Below are 19,359 nucleotides of genomic sequence, written 5' to 3' on the forward strand. Positions count from 1 at the left end.
ATTCTGAGACTTAAAGAGAATAAGATACTTTCCCAGGAATCTTCAGCTACTACGAAGTAGAGACTGAGTTTGAACCAAGGCCGATACTCTTAGCCAATATGCTACACTACAAAGATATTATATTAGTTAAGCATAAAATCTAAAATTCCTTAATATAACTTTAAAACACTTCAGAGTCTGGTTCAAGTCTATTTATACACTTCAACTAAGATGAATCCTAATGATTACCTAAGTGACCTAGGCCATATTTTTCCATGAACATTTCATACTCATTCCCCATTTTATTATTCAACAAAAAAAAATGTACTTATTAAGTAATTACCACGTGCCAGGCATTGTATTAGTGCTGGCTATAAAGAAATAAAAAATACTGCATTTGCCATTAAACCATTTATAGTCCAAACAGGAAAATCAATGTCTACAATACAGTATTCATTGCACTTCAATTAAGGTAAATAGTGGAACCCAGAAGAACAAAAGGAAAAAAACACCTAATTCACTCTGTAGGGAAGAAGGAATGTTTCATAATGAGGTGATGTTTAACTTATTTAATCTAAATAAACCTTGAGGCAAAAGAAAGAGTTAGGCAAGCAAAAACCAGGAGAAATGAGGGGCCAAAAGCATTAAAAGCAGAGAGGACCAGATTTTTAAAAGTTTGAGCCTGTCTCTTTCTAACTAGTGGAACTTAGACTAAGTTTAACTAACGATGGTTGTTTAAATGTCACTTCCTCATTCCTCAAAAAAGTAAAAATATAACTACCATATGATCTAAAAATCCTGCTTCTGGGTATATATCCAAAAGAAATAAAATCACTATCTCAAAGAGATATCTGCATGCCATGTCCATTGCCACATTATTTACAATATCCAAGATATAGAAACAACCAAAGTCTGTCAGTAGATAAATAGATAAAATTAACACAATGGAATATTATTCACCATGCATAAGAAAGAAATACTGCCTTTTGCAAAACTGCATTTTGCTAAGTAAAATAAGTAAAAAAAAAAAAAAGAAAGAAACAAATATTGTATGTTCTTAACTCTGAGAATTATTGCGAAGGTAATGGGGAATTTAAGCAGTGAAATGTCTGTTTCTGGTTTCAATTTCAGAAACCATACTCTGGCAGCTGAATGGGGAGAAGGTTGCTTTGGGAGTAGGTGATAGGAAGAAAAAAAATACTAATTAAGAAATTAGTCCAAGAGAAAAGTGAATGTGAACTCACACTGAGGTCAAGACAATGGGGAAAGAAGGTGTAAATTTTAGACTCCTTAGGAGAAACTTGATGAGTAATTGGATTTAAGATTGGGATAAAGTGGTTGAAAATGATTATGAGGTCATCATGCCAGGAAAGATAAAGAACTTTTGACGAGAAAATAATGAGTTTAATTTTGGCAAGTTTGAGATATTTATCAGATAAATGAGTAGAGATGTCTATCACAATGCAATGTCTAAAACACTAAACAGAGGTTAAAATGTACAATGATGCAATAAATTCGGAATTCACCATGGAAAGCAGCAGTTCTCCATCTGGCTGCCCATCAGATTCACTGGGAAAGCTTTTTATAAATATAGAAGCTTAGGTTTTATTTTCATAGACTTTTTGGTACTTCGAAGATAAGCTTTGAGCATCAATGTTTTTAAAAAGCTAAATGTGTGACTCTGATGCATAATTACAACTAAGAATCGCTGGTGGGTAATTTGACTCATGACTATAGATTGGATTCATGGTTTTCAAACATTAGGTTGCACCAGTTAGGGAATGTTGGAGAAGAAATTATCAGAACAATTATGATAATAACAACAACTCATAATTTTTTAAGCACCTATGACAGGAACTGTGCTAATGACTTTACATATATTATTTGAAGTGAAAGAAAAGCAGGAGTATAATCAAAGTCAAGTCACCTCTTCAATAATATCTTCCATGGCAGTTATGTTGATGTTTCTCATCTTAATTGGCATTTTGAATATACTAAATTACACAATTCTATCTAATTCAAGTGTCTATAACTCTACATGGTATAACACAATGGCTAAGAGCAAGAGCTCTAGAGCTATACTTCCAGGATTGAATCCCATATCATCCTTTCCTTTGTTGGCAATTTTTATCTTAGGCAAGCTACTTAGTCTCTTTTTTAGTATATTATATGTAATCAAAGTATAATATGTACATATATACATATATATGAAAGTACTAAACATATATATAATTGTAATCTTATAAAATAATGTAAATTACTTGAAAGGATAGATTTGTTTTCTAACTTTTGTAGCTTTTTCATAATTCCAAAAATTAGTATCTCCATTTTACAGATGACAATACTGAGAAATGAGAGATTAGGTAACATTTCTAAAATAAAAATTGCCAGTAAAATGGAAAATATGGAATCCAAATAAGTCCAGCTCTAAAACTCTAGCTCTTAACTACTGTGCTATATTGCCTCCCTCCAGACTATACAATAAACTCAAATTCTTATTAGATTTAATAAGATTTTTAAAAAACTCATAGGATAAGTGGTATACACTTATATGCAGCACATTTTGCAATGGGCTTCATTGAAACTGGGCTCTGTTGCCTTTTAGAAAGATAAGCTTGATAAAGAAATACCCAATTATCTTTTTAACTTATTCTGATAATATTCCCATATTATCATTTTTAAAAGGTTTAATTGGGGAAAGGATCACTTCACTAAAGTCTTTTATCTTCTTTTTGAGGAAAAAAATGTTTAAATGTTTAAAAGTTTGAAAGCAACCCAAAGCCCTATAATTTCCAAGGTTTTTTCCAGAAATGGGTCTATGATTTTAAAACTGAAAACTTATTGGCTCCCTACCATATGTATGGCTCATTCCCAGGCAATGTGAAGTCGCAAGGATTAATAAAAGCAACCTCACTTTGCCAGGAGGCTCAGTTGGTTGGAGCATCATCCCATGTCATATACACCAGAGAGGAGTTGCAGGTTCAATTCCCAGTCAGGGCACATACCTAGGCTGTGGATTTGATCCCTCATCAGGGTGTGTACGGGAGGCAACCGATTGATGTTTCTCAATCTCTCTCGCTCCTTTCCTCTCTCTCTAAAATCAATAAAGCATATCCTTGGGTGAGAATGTTTAAAAGTAAATATAAATAAAATAAATAAATAAAAGCAACCTCACAAGAACTTCTAGAAAATGGGGTTTCCTAATAATACAAACTTCTATGGGAAGATACAGAGTATTCTCAATTCTATGGGTCTGCTATTGCTCTAAATATAGAGCCAGAAGAGCAAGTGTATCTGATTTCATTTTTATTCACACAAGTTTTACTTCTGACATACTTTAAATGAGAGTCTTCAATTCCAATTTTTGTACAATTCCTACATACAAATATCAACTTCCTGGGCCTGATAACAAAAGTCCCATCCCAGCTGTCACATCTAAAGGAAATCTGCTCTTGCATGTTACCAGCTTTTTAACTAGCCTCAGGCAATACTGAAATGCTTCTGGTATGTGGAGTAGACTTAAAGGTCACATTAAAAGTATTAGCAATGATGGTTTACTTTGTCACTTCTAAGTGAACAAAGAGCAAAGCTAAAATATCTCTGTGGCTTCCATGATTATAAATAGCAATTACTAAATTCAATTTTCCCCAAGATAAAGTCCTTATTATTCAAATATTCACCATAGTGACATTCGTATTCATTGTATTAAAACGATCCCTCTAGATTGTCCTTGGTCTAGGAAATGTCAAAAATAAAGCCAAAGCTAAATCAGATTACCTACCAATAAAACAGAGTTTACATCAGGGACAAGCAGGAGGTCTCTTAGGATCTGAAATCTAGGACTTGTGAGTGGTTGTGGATAGACTGAGAAATGCCCTCATGTGCAATTTAGATAGAGAATTTTATTAAAATCCTTCATTTTGCTTCTACCCCCTACCTTGTCTACTAACTACTAATAATCTACTCAGGAATTTAATTTTCATTTCCAAAGTCCCAGGAGGGTTAGAGCTCTGAAAATCACTGTAAAAATATAGGTATTGCTCTTTGGTTTTTAATTTTATTTCCTCCCAAGAATAAGTAGGTCACCACAGAAATTTTCTTACCTTAGAAATCATAATCTAACACACAAGACTCTACACTGTCTGGTCCCAACAATCTTCCCCTGTGATACTCTAAAGTACCCCACCAGGCTAGGCCAAAATTAACTATTTCATTCTGCTCAAGTATATTATTTCTTTCTGCCTCCCTACATTTGTCATTGCTGCTTCCTCTGCCTGAAATGAGCTTTCTCCTATCTTGGCCAGTTTTCAAGGTCTACCTCAGATGCCACCGTTTCCATAATTACCTAACACCCCCTCTAACCTGCCTCTCCTCTCCTCTCCCCACTCAGCTGGGAAAAGCCTACCCATTGTACTCACACACAAAAAAAATATTTGTGCTTCTTTTGTCTCTCTTTTGAATCTCTGTGGCACTTCCCACTTCCCACATTGTGTTATAGTTATTTGTATTTAGAGTGTATGACTCACAAGCTGTGACCTTCTGAAGGAAGTAAACCATCAGTCTTTATATTCTTGCCTAATACTATTACCAGAATATTGTAAGGTTTTGTATGATTGTTTTAACAAATTGCATTATGCTGAGGTTTGCTTGAAACCTGTGCAAAACGGAGAAAAGAGTTGTACATTGAGAAAAATAGTTCAAGAAAAGACAACTAAAATACAAAGCTGTCACAAAATGGAACACAAAAGCATTTAGATTTCATTTAAATACCAAATTATTCACTTGTACTTAGAAGCATGTCAATTTTTAAGCAAATAGATGGTTTTATATTAATCAAAATATTATACTTTTACAAATAGAAACTTGAAATGTTCTATTCATACACAATATTGTCTTTATAATATATTTCATTTGGGTCTTTCATCTAGGATAAAAATATTAATTAAAAAATAAAATTACAAAACAAGTGCATTTAACTTTCAGTGAAGTTTTTTGTCCTGTGTTATTTTTATTTAAAAATAAATCAGGTCATGAAATCTAAGCTATATAACTTATCTCTTAATTTCTTTAAACCTTAGTTTTACTTCTTAATTTTAATCTTCACCTATAAGTAAAAAAAACTCAGCATTGATATTAAATTTGCCCAAAGGCCCAATAATCTTCTTGTCATGAATGTAGTTGGTACAACATAGGAAAGCAAAAGATCAACACATAGAATACTATAGAAGCTTCAATCAGCCAAGTATGCAGATGCAAAATACTTTAAACACAAAATTTCTCATCAAACCACAATTATTATAGTCAGTAAATGTTACAATTTTATTAGCAGTAGCATGTTTTTCTTGGCTTGCCTTTTTTATAATCATCTTTATTCAGTATACCATATGTTTTTTACTCAATTTCTTATTTGATAAGGAGAATGAAAGAGGTAACAAAACTAAACTGCACAACTACCATGATCAACACTTGCCAACAGCTCATTCAATGTCTTTGAATGCATATAATGTTTGTCAATAATTAATGTTGCCAATGATGTGCTTTCTACTTTTTGTTTGTTTGTTTGGTTGGTTGGTTTTTCCTCACCCGAGGATATTTTTCCATTGATTTCTTTTTTAAGAGAGAGTGGAAGAGACAGAGAGAAACATCGATGAGAGAAAGATATCGATTGGTTGCCTCCTGCACACACCCCGACCAGGGCCAGGGAACCAGCAACCAAGGTACATGACCTTGACCGAAATCAAAGCCAGGACCCTTCAGTCCACAGGACAACGTTCTATCCACTGAGCCAAATTGGCTAGGGCTGTGCTTGCTACTCTTAAAAGTGCTTTATAAAGATGTATTCACTTGATCTTCACAATAAATCTTTGAGGTAGGTGCCATTGCTATCCCTATATTACAAATGAGAAAACTGATACCTAGAAAGATTAATAACCTGCCCAAGATCATACAGCTGCTAAGTGGTATTGCTAAGATTTGAACACAGTGAAAGTGGCAGCCCAGATGCATAGCCATCATACTATACAAATCAGAAGAATTTGCATATCAATTTTCTATTGCTTTACTACAAGAAAAGAGGCAGTTTGGAGGCATTATTGGGCAACATGGCCCAGTTTGGGGTTCTGAGGAAACAATGGTTTTGCATATGCTCTGCCAGGATACTGGTATGAAAGAGAAAAGAGTAGTGCCTGGATGTCCAACAGCCAGTGGGCTACGGCCCACTTCCATTACAGCTCCTCCCAATTCCCTTTCTCAGAGCTTGAGGTGAATCCTATCTACTCCATCCCATTTTATACAAAGGACTCCCATATGACCTAGGTAAATCAAACACTCCCATACTTTCTACTCTTTTTTGCTAAAGCTCAAACCCTATGAAGTCAAAACCCCCTTCCATAATGCATAATTACCTATGCCTGGCCTGAAATTAGACTGAATTAATCACACTCCTATTTTGAGCTGATTCTTGGAGTTCTTGCTTCTGCCTCATGCAAATGAGCTACTAGTAGATCCACCTTCACTCTCAAAATAACAACTATGGCTTATAAAACATACCAGGTTATTTTATTGATTCAGTTTATTAGTAAAATGCCCTGTTGAAATAAATTATGTGTTATAAAGAAAATGCAGCCGAAACCGGTTTGGCTCAGTGGATGGAGCGTCGGCCTGCGGACTGAGGGGTCCCGGGTTCGATTCCGGTCAAGGGCATGTGCCTTGGTTGCGGGCACATTCCCAGTGGGAGATGTGCAGGAGGCAGCTGATGGATGTTTCTCTCTCATTGATGTTTCTGACTCTCTATCTTTCTCCCTTCCTCTCTGTAAAAAGTCAATAAAATATATTTAAAAAAAAAGAAAATGCAATTTTCAAAATTATAGAATGTTTAATTATATAGTTTGACCCAATCTTTTATTTCTCTAATACCAAGACATTTACGAGGAAAATAGTTATGAATAATTCATTCTAGAATTAATCAGTTCATAAAACTGATTGTAGCATACCACCTTTGAAAAATCAATTCAAAATGTGAGCATAGCTCATGTACATTTTCTCATGATTTTCAAAGCAGGAAACAACTTTTTCTTTTCTGTATTGCTTACAATACCAAATGCAGTCTTGTGCAAATGATCAGCTTGCACATAATGTTTACTGAATTGAACAGTTACTCAAATAGTTGATTATAGGCTGCTCACTTTTAAAAACGTTTGTGATGTATAATGAAAGGCATGTATAAAATGGTATGGACAGAGACAACCATTGTAAAACGAAGATAACCAATTGCTACTGGGCAGATTTACAATTCATTCCACAATTCAGAAAGTCAAGATCTTCTTGCTGGACAGGAAAAATGGTTGACAGTAAATTTAAATGTTTGTGACATTCTAACCAATCTTTACTTTTTTAATGTAACATGTTTTGACATAACAATGGAGAGAATTTCTCCTATTTGTAAAAGAAATAAAAATTCTAATACAGTAATTGTTTCACCTTATAAAACTTTTGAAATATCCTCATTTGAGTATCACTAAAGGAAAGTAACCAAAAAAAAAAAAGCTTTAGGGTTGGGTTCCTTTGAAAGGTCATAAGTATAGTGAAAACAAGCAGAATTCTGTGAAACCAATACTTAGAGTAATCCCAAAGCAATGCCAAGAAACAGAATGTACTCATAGTGACTAGTACATGCAAATACTGAAAATAAATTCTAACAGATTAAACAGGTTTTGTAGCAACTAAAAAGTATATTCACATTATTCCAAAACTAATCAAGCTTAAAAATATGGCAATCTTCCCTACTAATAAGAATATAAGCTGGCTAAGTAGCCTGAATAACATATAAATTATAGCCAATATCAGTAGGTATAACTTTTCAATGTGGTTTTAATTAAAAAGGAGAACTGAATTAAATCACTGCTTCAGACTTCCACTTCAGTCTTTTGATAATATATTCATTTTTAATACTATATCACTTCACTCTAATGAAGCATTAAGGCCTAATCATGCTACCAAATCACAAACACAAAACTATCTGTTGAGAAGTGTTGCAACATTTTATCTCTTTTGGCTTATTTAATATGGAATATATGATCAAGTATCCTCTAAAATTCAAGCAGAAATATGTATCATATAAAAATATGTATCATATTTCCTTCATAATCTGAATGTCAAACACAGGCACAGTATCTAATGTAATTCTAAGAATATGCTACATCAAACCGAAGTTAAATGTATTATAACTAGGTAGGTAAAGATAGTTTAAAATAAGAGAGTTTCAAGATAAAATAGACATAAATCCAAATTATTTGCTGTAATGATTCTCTACTCTTTGTAGTTAATATGTCAATGTAGTCAAGTCTTTTCATTTTGAAAATGAAAGTAAGCAAATGCAGAACATCTCTGGGTCTAAAACCTTAAACAAGCTTAAATGTCACAAGCTTTCTTTAAAAAAAATACATTTATAATCTGCTTTCATCTATAAGCAATGCCTTAGCAGATGAAAGGAACAAGAGCATCATTATTTCAATAGAGCTGAGAAATTATTAAAACCAATGCCTTTTAAGACAGGTCAGATACTGAGACATAAATTTCAGGAAATTAGCTTATAGCTCAAATGCTAGTAAACATGTCTCTTCTCATCACACATAGATTGCTGTGTGGTTGCACACTAAAATGGTAGCAACATCTATTTCTATGCTTAAGAAATTCCAGATAAAAACATTTTAATATGTCACTATATATAAGCAGCTAGCTATGAAGCATCCTTATCAGTTTGAACAATGTGTGCTATATTTATCATTCCCAATAAAAGATGCAGTATTGGGGCTTAATCTGGAAAAACCTGTAAAGCCCCAAACCTTGTTTTTAATCTCATGCAAGATATATTTCCCTTAATCCCCACTTCCCCCATAAAAGCTAAAATAAATACAAGCTCACACACACACACACAAAAACACACATTTCTAAAATTTAGATTGTTTAGTTGGTGTGTATTATTCTAAATATTACGTGTTCAAATATCATAAGGAAAATCTAATAAGAAAAATTACATAGATTAATATATTCCAAATGACTAAGAGCTAGAAAAAGCAATAACTCTGTAATCTAATAGTCTTATCATAATTCATGAGGTCATACCTGATGACTTAGAGATTGAAAAGCCTCACAGGTTCCAGACTGCATGACCTTTCTATTCCCAGAAACCCCTAAAGATTGCATTTTCTGTCTTACAAAAAATAATCACAGCCATTTCTCTGTCTCAGCATCTTCAGGGCTAGTGAAGAAAAACTCAAACAGCAGATCTGTCCATCTTTTTAAGCTATCATGAAGATATCAGATCTCATATATTGCTTATCGTCTCCCCTTTCCAGTTACAAACACTCTGTATTAAGGGAGGATGACACAGTCGTGTTTGCTATTTGCTGAAGCTGTTAATGCTCTCTGAAAATAGTAAGCTTGCAGCTTAGAGCAATTCTGCATCATCAAACACAGAATGATCCACATCCTCCAGTTTCCCACTTCTGCTACTATAAAGATGTCACTTGCCAAGAAGAGTTTCATTTTTTTGTCAGTTCTTTAAAAGTAAGCAATATTCTATCTAATTAAGTGTCAATGTGTGTTGCAAATACCATGTTCAAATGGCAATTCTTAATTATTAGGCAGTGTTCTCCATGCATGACTAAGCTTTAGTATAATGACTAAACAAGAAAAACTGTACTCTCTCTCTTCTAAACATTACTCATCCAACCCATTAAAATTAGAAGTCCCTAAACCTGAAAAACTTTTATTCTGGCAACCTTTGATAATTGTGTATAATAGTCAATAGATAAATAAGTAAAAGTATTTCACTTTTCTCAGGAACTTCATTTTTATTTCATATTCTTCAGACTTTATGCTTCAAAGCAAAATGCCATTTATATGTTTATTTAATATATTCTAGAAAAGACAATGTATTAGTATTAAATTCCAAAAGTGCATAGTAAATCTAAGGATGAAACCTATGTAAGTTATTGACATTCTTATTGTGATTTCTCATTGTGTCTCATTTGTGTTCATCAATGTTCTTATAATGCTTTCATTTACCACAACACAGTAAAATCAGGAAATTTTAAGACTGATAAAGAGTTCTGATAAGAGAGAACCAATATCCTTTAAAATTATATGTAAAAATACTTTCTCTTTGCCATATGACAAACATTGCATTTCAGAAATAAAACAAAAAAAATAAAATTATTAGAATACTGAATACATCATGTTACCCTTAAACAGCTTTCACAGATGGATAATCTGAATTAATGAACACTTTATTTGTATGCCTATGAACACTATATACCTGTGAAATAAACTAAATGAAATTTAATGATAGCTAAAGTGCTATACGGAAAATGTTTTAGATCAATGTAGACTACTAACAAGTCAGTATAATTTCCCTTCTCCCATTCACAATATTTGATGAGCATAATATGTATTATCATGAAGACTAATCAAAATGAGTCTTAAAGTTGGGGTTTCTTAAAAGGGCTGGGGACATGGAGGGAAAGAGGAGATGTTGGCCAAAAAGTGCAAAGCCCCAGTTATAAGATGAATAATTTCTGGAGATCTAATGTACAGCATAGTGATTATAGTTGATAATATTGTATTAAATATTTAGAAACTGAACTATGGTACTAATAATTTAGCAATATATAAGTACCAAAAATATGTGTATCAAATCAACGTGATGTAAATCTTAAATTTACATAGTATGTCAATTGAATCTCAATAAATCTGGGGTAAAGTTATTATACCCTAAAAATATACAATTTTCATTTGTGCAAAATAAAGACATTCAGCTTCTTTAATAGCCTGATGCACAATATCCCCTTAGAGAAATTAAAGCCTCTAACTGCACAGGTTCAGAAAAAGTGTTCAGCATTTTACCTAAATGCACAATGATACACTTAAATAAAAAAACCATATGCAGGAAAATATGTCTTATCCATGCAGTATTTATTCTCTTATTTGTAATAAAAAGAGGTACTCATTCTTGAAGATCTGTATTCTCAATAAGGCTCTCCCAAACTACACCATCTCCCTTTCTATATTCATGTACAAAATATTAAAAATCTTCTATGTGTCAGATACAATATAGGTGCTGGAGACTCTATGACAACATGAAATATGCCATTACAAAAGCAAATAATTAAACAAGTATGTTTTGTTGTGACAGAAGAATCAAGTGGCAATATGAGAGCAATAAAAGGGCATCTAACCCTAATCTAGAGATCAGAAAGGATCTCCCAAAGAAGCACCCTTAAAACGGAGAAGATCCTGAGCAAGTCACATTCAAGAATGATAAACACAGCATGGTTACACCATAAAGTAGGACAGAGGGCAGAGATGGGGCTACGAAGGGACGCCAAAGTACAATTACACGAAGCCTCAGAAAGCATTTAAAGAGTTTGAAGTTTATCCTAAGGGGAATGAGAGGTCGTCAACATAATCAGTTTTGCAGTTTTAGATTATCCTGGCCACAGTGGAGAGTCATTTAAATACAACAAAACTGGAGGCAGAGTGTCAAGTTATAGAATTTTGAGCAGGGGATAGTGACAGTAGAAATGACAAGTGGATAGATTCCAGATATACTTTTTAGTTAAAAAGGATAGGATCTGGGGATTGAATGTGAGAAATTAGGGGGAGAAAGTACTAACTAAGACTAATACAGTGGGGCCTTGACTTACGAGTTTAATTCGTTCCGTGACGGAGCTCATAACTCAAATAACTCGTATGTCAAATCAAAAAGTGAACGAGTGAGACACGTAATGCTGAGCTGATGTTGTGGCATTCACTGACATTCGCTGCGCCAACTAGAGGTGGGGTATCTGAAGTTAGCTCATAACCCGAATTTTAGCTCGCAACTCAAAGTAAAAAATCAGCCGAAAGACAGCTCGTATCTCGAAAAACTCGTTAGTTGGGACACTCGTAAGTCAAGGCCCCACTGTACTAACCTCCCATATTATTACAGATTTCATTTTGACAATCAATATACTTTCATCACGTGCTCTTCTTATCCTTTTAATGTGTGTATGTTTAGTTTTTATAAAATGGTCAAAAAATTGTGAGAAGACATATTCCTTCTGTGTCCTCTCATAATGTGCATAACTTCAAACAAATTATAAATGAATAAATAAACGGGAAGTAAACAAATAATTTTCATTTCTCTTTCATATATTTTTTCATGACTGAATATAAACTTTGTTTACATCAGTCTCTGGACATTATTAATTAGTGCATATAATCTAAATTTCTTCAGTGTTTTCTTGCCAACATAGTTAATTGATCTTTGCAATAAAAACATGAACTCCATAGTATAATGAAGCTTTTAATCCCTCTGCCATCCAGTTAATGAAATCAATTTAAACAGAAAAATTTTTTATTTATAATCCATTATTTGACCCACATAACAGTAATTTACCATGGGCTAACCAATGAAAAATAATAGATATTTCTTTTCAGTCCCACACTATGCTATTCATAGCAGTGTTATCAAGGTGTTCTCATAATAGTAAAGCACAATACCTCTACATTTTCCCTAATAAGTCTAACAAAGGTTTGATAAAAGGGATGAAGATCAGCCAACACATAGCAAAATAATCTTTTGGTCTAAATGAGGAAGGGCCAAAAGGGTGAAAAGCATAAGTCAAAAGTAACATTATCCTTTTAATGATTGGCTGTGTTATCAGAACATCCCAAATGATATAGGATTAACATCTTGAGAACAGCAATAGTTTTTTGTTTGTTTGTTTAATTTAAATTCTTTATTATTGAAAGTATTACATATGCCTCCTTTTTTCCCCATTGACCTCTCCCAGCTCATTCCCACCCCCCAGCACATGCCCTCACCCCCCTACAGTCTGTGTCCATTTGTTATGCTTATATGCATGCCATCTCTTACCCTCCCCCTCCTCCCCTACCTTCCCTCTGAGGTTTGACAGTCTGTTCCATGCTTCTATGTCTCCGGATCTATTTTTGTTCATCAGTTTATGTTGTTCATTATATTCCACAAATGAGTGAGATCATGTGATATTTATCTTTCTCTGACTGGCTTATTTCACTTAGCATAATGCTCTCCAGGTCCTCCATACTGCTGCAAATGGTAAGAGTTCTTTCTTTTTTAAAGCAGTGTAGTATTCCATTGTGTAGATGTATCACAGTTTTTAACAGCAATAGTTTTATAGTAATTACCACATATTTAGCTCTTGCTTTTTACCTCAGGGACTATGATCCAATGCCCTCACTTTACAGATGAGATAAACAGAAGTAAAATTTCTCTGACATAATAAATTAATGCTCCAAATACATGTTGCTAAAGTGTCCTCTAAAAGGAATCAAACTATTTAATCTGTACCTGTAAGTGAACAGTAGTGCCCCTCTCCCTTATCCTTCCCTCATCAATACTGGTTATGACTGTCTACCATTTAAACTTAACAAATTGATAAGTGAAAACATGTATCTCCATTTTATATGAATTTCTCATTTCTATTACTTTTGAGGCCACTTGTAATTCTTTTGAGAATTGCTTGTTCACTTTATTCGTCCACAAGGATATTGACAATGTGCCCTGTAAGCTTCCTCTCTCAAATTCCAGTCGAAGGGATTTGAGTTTAAGATTGTTTATAGAAGTGGTTTATATACTAAAAATATTAATCCTTGAATGATCACCTATCCTATAAATCTTTTTCCAAGTTCATCATTGGGTTTTTAATTTTATTTACTTTATTTGTAATCATTCCCCTTAACCTTGGGCATCCCAGATTCAAATTAGTTTTCTCTCCTCTACCTTTCCTTCCTCCACCTCCCTGTTGAGGGCTAACTCCTCTGCCCACGGGACCTTGGAGTATTTGATATTAATAGTGTTTCACTGTCCATTCTCACCATCACACTATGACCTCTTTGAAGGCAGGAACTATGCTTTTCTTCATTGCAAATCTTTATAGTATATAATCTCCAGTAGATGTTTAACAAATATTCACTAGGTGAATAAAATGAAAGAATAGGCCTGTCCTCTGGTACAATTTCTGAGAGGGAAAATAGTGTTAATAATAACACTGTTACTTTAAAAAAAAATACAACATTTAGTGACTTCATCACATCCTCTCCAGGCCCAACTGCAGCATCTTTGACTCTGAGTCATTTTGATGTACAGTGCCTCTCTTTGTAAAAATGTACTAAGTTCTTTAAATTAGTTTTCCTAATCAAAGGTGAAACTAGCACTAAGTAAAATATTATTTTCTCATTTTAACCTTCCTGATTATATCTTTAAAACTTATTAACTGGTAAATTTATTGATAAATATTGTATAAATGTAATTGGATTTAAATCAAATAACCTTGAATGATAATCAGGATTAAAAAAAGAAAAGAGGAAATTAATTTTTGTGTAATAGTTAAATGCACAGCTAGGTAAAAGTGCTTGAGCTCAAATACTAACTTAACCATTTACTAGACTTATAATTTTGGACAAATTATTTAATCTTTCTAAATCTCAAATTTATTCATCTATAAAATGGGATTGGTAATGGTACATACCTTACAGAATGATTATGATGATTATATGAAATGATAGGTCATGCACTTCACACAGGGTCTAGAACACTATAATACTCAACAAATGGTAGCTACTATTAGTTTTTAACTGGCCTACCCAATGTTGCTTAGAAGAATCATTAACCATAATTGAATAAATAAATCCCTGCAGGTAATCACCATGGATCTAGCAAAATTGGGTTGCCAAGGTGATAAGTAGCTCAACTGCAAGTCAACGCCTGCAATTAGGCTGTCTGCCCTTATGCTTCTCTATGGGGTCTATATGTGAACCTGTTACTTATCTTCTCTTCCTATAGCATCTTAACATGCTTAGCATGTGATTCCATAACTGGCCTCTTTTTGGACCTCAGAATCATCAATTCTGGAAGATGACTGTCCATTTCTGACTACACTCTCCTCAATCACTGAATGATTATGCAACAAACCAATATCTTAAGTTATGTCATCACAAGCATTTGGCCTGTATTTGTGAAAATCCACCATCCTTGACGCAAAAACAGAAACACATACAGAAGCTTCATTATATTTTTAATCTCTTATGAGCCAAGTACTTTCATTTAATCCCTGCAACAAATTGTTAGAGGGATATTATTTCTATATTTTACAGTTGAGGAGACCAAGGCTCAGGTAGATCATGTACAGTGTTTAAGGCCACCTGGTGGCACAATTCTTTCCTTTTTCTTTTATAAGAACTGTATCTTAGGCAAACATCATCCCCTTCTTTCAAGTCCTGTTCAAGCCCTTCTCCAACCATCAGAAAAATATTGCCGGGAGCCGGTCCATCCTTGCTGTTTCAAGGGACCTGGCATATATGGCATACGGTTCTTAATATGTTTGCTCACCTTCTTGGCGCTGTGTTTTAACCAAGGTCACCTCTCCGAGAAAGGTTGAATCCCCAGGTAGGGATTTTCCCCTGAAGTTAGGGAGGGAATAAAACCTCTTAACTAAGTGCGAGGCAGGTAATTAATCATTTTAACTACGAACAATCATGCTTAAGCTACATAATCTTTACTCCCTGGAATGGAGATAAGAAACGCCCTAACCTTTGGAATAGAGAGTGACAGGATTGGAATCAACTGGTATAAATACAGATGCAACAAGACAGTGAGAGACAGAACTTCAGAGACAGAACTTATAAGACAGAATTCAGAAGACAGAACCTACACAGAACGTTCTCTAGAGACAGAAGAACTTCGCTGGAGAGAACATGGCAAAAGATCCTGGACTGAACCTGACTACAGAAATTGGCAAGAGAACCTGACTGGAACCTGGTGACTGAACCTGGCTGGAGAACCTAGCGAGGGAAGATGGCTACAGAACCTGGCTGGAGAACCTGGACAGAACATGGCTGGAGAACCTAGCGAGGGAACATGGCCACAGAACCTGGCTGGAGATCCTAAGCAGAACTTCGCTGGAGATCCAGACCAGAACCTCTCTGGAGATCCTGACCAGAACTTGGCTAGAGATCCTGGCTAGGCTGCTGATCAACTGAACGCTGTCTCCGTGTCATTCCTTCTTCGCCGACTCCGTCCACACCTTTGGGGACCCCTGGACCCGCTGGGGCTGGACCCCGGCAAAATATGACTCTGCTTTCTATCTACAAGTAGGAATGTGTCTTTCACTGTTCTCTTCAGGGTACTTTTCCAGAAAATTTCCTGAATGAGCAGAACTAGAAAAGTGAATACAGATAATTCAAACAGACTTCAAGGAGGGAAAAAATGCAGAATGTTTTTCTCATGCAGAAAAATAATTGTCACAATTACCAAAAGGTGGAAACAATTCGAATGTATATATATATATTGGTAGGTGAAGGAATAAACAAACCATGATATATACATACAATGGAATATTATTAAGCCTTATAAAGAGCTGGAATTCTGATACATGCTTCAACATGGGTAAACCTTGAAAGCATTATGCTAAGTCAAATATGCCAAACACTAAAAGAAAAATACTATATGATTCCACTTATATAGCAAAACTATAGCAGTCAGAACAGAAAGTATAATTGTGATAACCAGCAATTGGGGGAGGGGATAGGGGGAAGCTAATGTTTAATGGGTACAGAATTTCAGAATGGGATGATGGAAAAGTTCTAAAGATGTACAGTGGTGATAGTTGCACAACAATGGGAATGGCACTTAATGCCACTAAATTGAACACTCAAAACACCAAAATGGTAATTTTATCTTATGTATATTATACCACAATGAAAAAAATGAATGTGATTTCTACGTCTGATTGTAACTCTAGAGTCAATTGTCTTTTCTGGTCTTACTAGTCTTATTTTCCCTACATATTATTTAAAAAATTATAAAATTATAACATTTTACAAAAATGTTTTAGCTACTTGTCAAGCATTACTCCTCTTTCAGTCTAATTACCATAATCCAGATTCACTAGGGCAATTACTCTTTAAAGTGCCTAAAATATAAAATTTGGTTAAATTAGATATTTTAAAACTTGAAAAATCTCTAAAAACATTTCAACCTACCAGCATAGAAAGACAGAACAAAGAATGATATTTGCAGCTTCAAGGAATGCAAATAATAGCCTATAGGCTTTTCCCTACCTTACTGCTCTTTGACTTTTCTGCTACAATGAATACTGTCATCCACTATACTTCCTTTGAAACTCTCCCTTGGCTGATTCTCTGATAGCTCCCACTCTGTGAATTGCTCTTCTCCTTATATACAAAAGTTGATTGAATTCCTCCTAAGTACCTCACACTGTGCTTATGGCTAGGAATGTAATGGTAAACCAAATACAGTCCTTGCCTCAATGTTCTAATTGAGCCCTACAGATGAGCCCAAGCCAGAGAGTAGAATCATGAACAAATGATTGTTTTTTTTTAAGCCATTAATTCTGGGGCGGTTTGTTATGTAGAATTGCATAAACAAAACAGAATTTCACTGATCCTGTATTCTGAAAATTTCCACATACCATCATCTTTAAAACTAAAAACTTAATTCATTTGTCTTCCCATTAAAGTTCCATCTAATCAACTTCTTTTTCTCTGTAGTCCTACCATTCTTACAAGTATAGAGCTCTGAAAACATCATCTTTACTCACTCACTTTATGTTACACTAGGGGCCCGGTGCACGAAATTCGTGCACTGGGTGTGTGTGGGGTGGGGGGGAGTGTCCCTCAGCCCAGCCTGCCCCCTCTCACATACTGGGAGCCTTCAGGCAATGACCCCCATCACCCTCCAATTGCAGGATCAGCCCCTTGCCCAGGCCTGATGCCTCTAACAGAGGCGTCAGGCCTGGGCAGGGGACCCTCATTGCCTCCCCATCACTGGTTCTGCCCCCAGCCCAGGCCTGATGCCTCGGCCAGAGGCGTAGAGCCCCATCACCCTCCGATCGCCTGATCGGCCCCTTGCCCAGGCCTGACGCCTCCGCCAGAGGTGTCAGGCTTGGACAGGGGACCCCCATTTCCCCCCGATCACTGGCTCTGACCCCCGCCCAGGCCTGAGGCCTCTGGCCCAGGAATCATGCCTGGGCAGGGGACCCCCATCTCCCTCTGATCGCTTGCTCCACCCCCCGCCCAAGCCTGACACCTCTGACCCAGGCTTCAGGCCTGGGCAAGGGAACCATCATATCCCTCCAGTCCCCGGCTCCGCCCCCCGCCCAGGCCTGATGCCTCGGCCAGAGGAGTTGACCCTCATCACCCTCCGATCACCAATCACCGGATCAGCCCCTTGACCAGGCCTGAGGCCTCCGGCAGAGGCGTCAGGCCTGGGCAGGGGACCCCCAGTTCCCCACGGTTGCAGGCTCTGCCCCTGCCCAGGCCTAACGCCTCTGGCCAAGACATTAGGCCTGGGCAGAGGACTCCCAGCTCCCCGTGATCTCCCGCTCTGCCCCTGCCCAGACCTAACGCCTCTGGCCAAGGCATTAGGCCTGGGCAGGGGACTCCCAGCTCCTTGCGATCTCCTGCTCTGCCCCTGCCCCCCGCGGTTGCAGGCTCTGCCCCTGCCCAGGCCTAACACCTCTGGCCTAGGCATCCGGCCTGGGCAGCGGGGACCCGCAGTGGCAGCGGGGGGCGCCGCGATCGCGCGGGCTCCGCCCCTGCCCCTGCAGGATGCCTCTGGCTGAGGCATCCGGCTTGGGCAGCGGGGACCCGCAGCTGCAGCGGCCCCGCGACCGTGGGCTCCGCTTTAGGCCCAGGCAAGGGGCCCCTAGCTCCTGGGACTGCCAGCTTCGACTGTGCCCAGCTCCCATCGCTGGCTCCACCCCTACTTCCTGCTATCACTGGCCAGGGCGGCAAAGGCGCCTGATTCTCCCATCATGGCTGGGGGGCAGGGCAAAGGCGGCCCCCTGCCCCCCACCTCTTAGCTCCCCTCTGGGTTTCCAATCACTGTCAGTGGCAGGGGGCTTCTTCCTGCTTTCCCTTTCGCCTCCCTACATTGTGCCTACATATGCAAATTAGCCGCCATCTTTGTTGGCAGTTAACTGCCATCTTAGTTGGCAGTTAATTTGCATATAGCCCTGATTAGCCAATGAAAAGGGTAGTGCCGTACGCCAATTACCATTTTTCTCTTTTATTAGTGTAGATTAGTACTAAAGAATATTAATGAATTTTAGAACAAAAATGGCTCATAGATAAGTAAATTTATAAAACATTGGATTAAATGAAACTATAAAACTGTCTTTACTATTAGATTTTTTTAGAGACTTTGCTTCTGAGCTTGTTAAATTCAAGAAAAGGCTATAAAATGAATATTTCCAAAATATGTTTGACAAAGAATTCTATTTTCCACAAACTATCTAGTAGGACTAGTTTTTTAAAAAAAATACACTTTGGGAAAAT

The 19,359-nt window shown here is 36.5% G+C and overlaps 1 protein-coding gene across 7 annotated transcripts in view; it reads right to left on the reverse strand.

Annotated features, from left to right (window-relative positions):
- SLC4A10 (solute carrier family 4 member 10) overlaps positions 1 to 19,359 on the reverse strand; it is a 240,109-nt gene that overhangs the window by 169,344 nt on the left and 51,406 nt on the right. For 2 of the 7 annotated variants that reach the window (XM_059704266.1, XM_059704269.1), the window contains exon 1: positions 9,103 to 9,343. The exons of 1 other annotated variant lie outside the window; for it this stretch is intronic. In XM_059704266.1, the coding sequence (XP_059560249.1) occupies positions 9,103 to 9,183 (81 nt within the window). In that variant the 5' untranslated portion in view covers positions 9,184 to 9,343. Of the gene's footprint in view, positions 1 to 9,102; positions 9,345 to 19,359 lie in introns of those variants that run through there. 4 more of the 7 variants (XM_059704270.1, XM_059704272.1, XM_059704271.1 and 1 more) reach the window with 4 other exon arrangements.

The sequence above is a fragment of the Myotis daubentonii genome, chromosome 7 (assembly GCF_963259705.1).
Source record: "Myotis daubentonii chromosome 7, mMyoDau2.1, whole genome shotgun sequence".
In the NCBI taxonomy this organism is placed as follows: domain Eukaryota; kingdom Metazoa; phylum Chordata; class Mammalia; order Chiroptera; family Vespertilionidae; genus Myotis; species Myotis daubentonii.